The 6,065-nt window shown below is 39.7% G+C and overlaps 2 gene segments (V, D, J or C); both read left to right on the forward strand.

The window, feature by feature from the left end:
- Nucleotides 1-1,275: 1,275 nt before the first annotated feature.
- On the forward strand, nt 1,276-2,003 carry LOC116098800. The segment is given in 2 exon segments: nt 1,276-1,376; nt 1,485-2,003. Coding segments are annotated over 2 exon segments (438 nt in total).
- A 1,720-nt stretch (nt 2,004-3,723) lies between these two features.
- Nucleotides 3,724-4,969, forward strand: LOC116098803. The segment is given in 2 exon segments: nt 3,724-3,847; nt 3,946-4,969. Coding segments are annotated over 2 exon segments (372 nt in total).
- The last annotated feature ends 1,096 nt before the right edge of the window (nt 4,970-6,065 follow it).

Genomic DNA, 6,065 nt, shown 5'->3' on the forward strand with positions numbered 1-6,065 from the left:
AAAAAAAACCAAAGAAACAAACAAACAAACAAACAAAAAACCCTGGAAGAATTACCATGTCAGATTTCAAAATATATATCATTCTTTTTCTATATCATATTCTCTTGCTATAATGTGTGAATTACTTGTGCCAGTCAGTAGTAATTGGAAACTCCTCCTCAAGTCATACTGCATTTTACATAGTGAGAGTAAAACAGAGTCGGCATGAAGTTTGGAGACTTGTGTGGTGATTACCTCTCTGGCATCATGACAAACCTAAGAATATAAATGAAGAGGGAATATTTTAATTTTTGCCTCAGTGTTTCAAAGGCCTTGGTCTATGCATATATGGACCTGTCCTTTTGGCCCTGTGGTGCGGTAGAAGAGACTGGCAGAAAAAATGTGACAGAGCTGAGCTACCCATCTCATGACTGACAAGAAGAAAGAGATTAAGAATAGATAGATGGAGATAGATGGATAGATAGATAGGTAGGTAGATAGATAAATAGATGATAGGTAGATAGATGACAGATAGATAGATAGATAGATAGATAGATAGATAGATAGATAGATAGATAGATGATAAATAGATCTTTTAACTGAATTTCTGTTGTGGTTTTCTTTGGGTTTTGTATGTTTTTGAAAAATGATGGTCCTTCCAAATTGTTCTCACTACCACAGGCAACATTTAATATTTGGATGCATTAACGGGTATTACAAACTCTGTGAAGATTTCTGGACTACCTCAGATGCCTTATTTTGAGAGCTGCCACTTCTATCATAGCAGAGGGACAATCCGGTGGTTGCACATTAGGGGGCACTGCTGATCCACTGTGTGAGCTGTGAGCAGTGCTAAACAAGATGGATACAGAGCTTTGATATGCAGCCCTCAGAAGGGTATTAGCTGTGGAAACAGTGTTGGCTCAGGAAGCACAGGGCTGGGAGGTGATGTCCATCATCTATGTACACACATTGTGTGTCACAACAGGGAGCATGAATTGTAGACTTAAACTGTAGTCTTGGCAATCCCAAACCCTCTGAAGCTAGAAGAGAAGAAAGCAACTGGATCAGAGAAAAGCATGAAGAGGACTTCTCCATTCTCAGCCCTATTTATTCAGCACAGCCATCTCCCCTTCTATTGAGAAGGGAAAGGTCTAAGACTAGGTCCAATACTACATAGAGCCTATGGGAGTAACCATATCAACAGATCACTGACCTCAGAATCTGACATCACAGGCAATGAGATGAAAGGAGGAGAGAGAAAGGAGGAGCTGACGCCTGCTCTTTCACCAAAGAGATCAGTATCCTGAGAAGAAGGATGTGTAACACTGCCCTCCCTGTCTCTGCCTGGAGCACCACCCTGCTCTCTTGGGTTGCTGTCTCTCTCCTGGGAACAAGTAAGTCCTGAGTGCTGGCAGGACTGCTCCTAAGCTCCTTTATTGCTTCTGCTTCTGCTGCTGCTGCTCCTGCTGCATAAACTTACTCTTTCTCTCCTTCTTCCCCAGGTTCAACAAATTCTGGGGTTGTCCAGTCTCCAAGACACATAATCAAAGAAAAGGGAGGAAGGTCTATTCTGAAATGTATTCCCATCTCTGGACATCTCAGTGTGGCCTGGTACCAACAGACTCAGGGGCAGGAACTAAAGTTCCTTATTCACCATTATGATAAAATGGAGAGAGATAAAGGAAAGCTGCCCAGCAGATTCTCAGTCCAGCAGTTCAGTGACTATCACTCTGAGATGAACATGAGTGCCTTGGAGCTGGATGACTCTGCAGTATATTTCTGTGCCAGTTCTCTCCACAGCCTTACAAAGCTACTGGCTTTCTGTAACTTAATCTTTCTGTTCCACCTGGTGATATACTAGAGAGGGGTTGGATGATGCCACAAAACCATAGCCAAAGATCAGAAATGCTTCTATCTTGTTACTAATCCTCTGACTGCCTAGCTGAGCACACACAGACCAATACCACACATTGGGATGGGCCAACGCCCTCCAGCTATTCTCAGATCTCTGCTAATACCTTCCAGGCCCTAGGCAATGGTAAGAAACTCTGCTCTGTCATAGGTTATGGCCATAGGTGACATGTTTAGACATTATCATATCCATTTTCTCACTGAGGATTTACATATACCACTTCAATAGGAATTAGTAGCTTATGAAATTTTCCAACATCTTTTGTGTAAGAACATAAACACTAGGATTGAAAGGTATGTCTCTATGCCTTCTAAGTAAAAATTCTGAATTTTCTTGATGTTATTCAGTTTGTGTAAAAACTATAGCAGCACAAAGGTTTTTTTGTGTTCTAAGATCAAGTGAACTCAGTGTATATGTGTGTGTGTGTGTGTGTGTGTGTTTGAGAGGGTGATAGATTATAGACATTTAATATTAAGCCAGATAATGTTTGATTTTCATAGTTTCAAGGTGAGATTTACATTTTAAACAAAGAAAATTTGCTAGTAAACAATGAATTTAAAAGGAATAAGAAGGAGATATTTACACAAATTCCATTATCTCCAATGAAATCAGAGTATTGTTTAGAAGATTAACATTACCGTTGGATCATACCTTATTTTGAAATGATCCAGTGAGCTATGACATTTAATGTTCCCTATCCCAAACATCTAATTCTTATAAAATGCCTTTTACTTAGACTTACTCTGCCACATATAATAGCCTTCTTTTTGGTGGCTCTTGGTCTCTAGAAACTTTGGGCATGGAAGACAATGTCCTCTCTGAGAAGGTCAGATCCTGTTTCCACCATCTTCATATAGATTCTTTTCTGAACACTCCTCTCCCATTTGTGTTTGGTGATGCTTTTGAGACCTTCCCCACTAGGGCAAGAGTATAGAAAATTTCCATCAAAGTCCCACTAGGATGTGTGGCCACAGAAAGGAGGCTTCATACTGGGTTATTATCTGTGAAGGGAGTAACTGAGCTATGCTTTATCTAGGAAGGAAACTTTACTGCCTTTGAGCAGAGGTAAATATGTCATGTTAAGAAAGTTATGGCAAAGGTGACAAGAGAACTTTTGAATAATTTTGGTACAACTCTCTTGGACCCTATAGGCACAGATCAATGTGAGTGAGCTGGAAGACAGCTCACTCACATTGATGATGGGGTTTCAGCTTGACAGAAAATACAGTGTCAAAGTCTGAGATCCCACAGCCACAGTGTCACCTGAAACAAAGGGAAAATTTCTATCACTGAGGATAGACTGAGGGTTGAGCTTACAATGTACAGCTTATGTTCTTGAGTAGGTTGGAGAGTTCATAAAAGAGTTGTTCGAATTGTAATGACCTCAGTCGTGGTACTTTGTAAGCTTACTGGGTGTCAAGCACTCTTTGTAGCCACAGAAAGCACTGAAAGTTTTCTTCTGGTAAATAGGCAATGTGAAGAATTAGTTGAAACCTCATAGAATGCATGAAACATGTTGTGAGGGTGCATCTGAGATCACAGAGGTAACAAAAAATGAAAACATGAGGAACAAATGAAAAGATAAGGAGTTATATCCTATGAGGAATAAGTCTAGTACGTTGCCTAAAAATCAGAGAAAGAATACATGCAAGTATAAATACAAAACAAGCCATAAAGTCTTTGTGCTCTGAGCCGATGCTTTGTGTGTATATACTACAAATGTTATTGTATAGTCCAACTATGAGATTATAATCAGTAGTAGGCTTGTTGTGTAAAGAAGGGTGTGGTGTGTTAACTGTGCAGTTCAAGCATTTGTTGGAGACAGTGACATCACTAAGTCACTGAAAGTCCCAGCTCCAGTTTCTCAAGCAGGGCTGGAACCTATGAGAACCTGCCTTGGTCCTGAAATGGGTTCTAGGCTCTTCTTTGTGGTCTCCAGTCTTCTGTGTTCAAGTGAGTGCTGGTCCAGCCAAGGGTATGCTTCTCTCTCCAGAATTCCCAAGGCTTTTTGCTAAGATGACATCATCAGGTTTTGTCTTTCTTTATTGTAGAACACATGGAGGCTGCTGTCATCCAAAGCCCAAGAAACAAGGTGACAGTGACAAGAGGAAAGGTGACATTGAGCTGTCATCAGACTAATAACCACAACAACATGTACTGGTATCGGCAGGACATGGGGCAAGGTCTGAGGCTGATCCATTATTCATATGGTACTGACAGCACTGAGAAAGGAGATGTCCCTGAAGGTTACAAGGCCTCCAGACCAAGCCAACAGAACTTCTCCCTCATGCTGGAGTCTGCTTCCCAGTCTCAGACATCTGTGTACTTCTGTGCCAGCAGTGATGCACAGTGATGTGTGACTTCTTCCCCTCTGCGCAGAAAGGAAATTAGGAGAAGAAAGTGTCTGTGTGTCCTAGAAAGTCCCCGCCTCTCTAAGAGTCACTGAGCTCTGACAAACTAGGAGCCTTACAACATAGGTCTCAGCCTGACTAGAGGCCACTCTAACACCTCTTTATAAGTGCTGGTCTCCTCTCTGAATTTTTTTTCAGAGAGTAAAATCATTCTTTAGTTGGAGTTCATGATGACCTCTTTAATGACCTTATAGCCACCTGTGGGCTTCAATGACCTCTTCAGCCCCTTTTTGCCAACTGTGTTAATTATGTGATCTCTTTTCTGGATATATTAAATAGTAGCTCATGTTTTTGTTTTTTGTTTTTTGGGGTTTTTTGTTTGTTTGTTTGTTTGTTTTCTGTATTCCCCTTCCCTGGTTCATTCTACCTAAATTTATCTGCAGTCAGTACTTACTCATGTGTGCTGTGATGTTTTTGACCATGAGATATTTGTCCAAGTCAATTCCTGGGCACTAAAGACATACCTTTCCCTCTTATTTCCGGAACTCATTTTCCCTTGAATATATGCTTCAGGAAGAATTATTTTTCTCTATCCTTTTTAAGATATTAGTTTAGTTATGTTGTTTCCTCCCCTACTTCTCCCTCTATTTACTTCATGGTCTCTATTCTTTAGTTATTATTTTAAATTTTTGTGTTTGTGGTGTGAATAAATATATGAATACAGCCTACTGCGTCTGTTTAGTATTGCTTGTTAGTATATATTTTTTGTCCAATCACTGTGTTTGGAAAGACTTTTAAGGGACTCTTCCTGTGGAGGACTAATTCCCTATGCCTCAGGAAAAAAAAAAAAACGTTGGAGTGCTTACTATTCCAGTTATCAAGCTTAAACTCTTTTTTCACAACTTGCTGAGTTTACAAATTAAAGTATCATATCCTCCTGTTAAACCGTGTCAGTAAATTGACTCAGTATGTAGTAATTGGGTAGACAGCAGCAGGAAGCTGCTCGTTCACACTGGATTTTACACTGCAATTATGTCAGGACTGAGAAAATAAAACAAGAAGATGTGCTTTCTTCAGTGTTACAAAATTTTGGTCTATGATTATTTGGATTGTATGTTGATGGGCCTGTGATATGGCAGAACAACCTAGCAGGAAGAACATGGCAGAGCTGAGCTGCCTATCTCATAAGAGTAAGGAAAGAAGGAGGGAGGGAGGGAGGGGAGGAGGGAGGGAGGGAAGGAGGGAGGGAGGGAGGGAGGGAGGGAAGGAGGGAAGAAGGGGAGGAAGGAAGAAGGAAGAGAGAGGAGTACAGTAGACTACGTCTTTCAATTGGTCTCTTCTTTCTGAAGTTGCCTCCATGATCCAATGTCCTTTGTAATATAAAGCTATCTATAGATTAACCATTGGTGATAATTGATCTATTCTTCATGATTTAATCTTTCTTGAAGTTCTTTGTCTGAACACTGTGTAGAAACTAAACCTTTAATATGTGGATCTTTAGGAAACACATAATATATAAAATAAGTAAGCACTATTTTGTATCATAATATAGTACAATGTCCCTGAATATAATTCTTATCCAGTAAAAGATAAAGAATACTTTTATTAACACAAAAGTTAACTCAGAAAATACAGCAAATATATCTGGACTGTCAAGTTACAGAAGATTAAATAGAAATTACCACAAAAGATTAATTTTCAATTGTTACTTAGAAATAAAGCATCAGCAGCTGAAGTTATGAGACCTGAATTCAAGATTACCAGATAGGAATATTTTCTAAAGAATTACAATACAGAATGTGTGTTGAACTCTGGACAGC

The sequence above is a fragment of the Mastomys coucha genome, unplaced genomic scaffold (assembly GCF_008632895.1).
Source record: "Mastomys coucha isolate ucsf_1 unplaced genomic scaffold, UCSF_Mcou_1 pScaffold20, whole genome shotgun sequence".
Taxonomy (NCBI): Eukaryota; Metazoa; Chordata; class Mammalia; order Rodentia; family Muridae; genus Mastomys; species Mastomys coucha.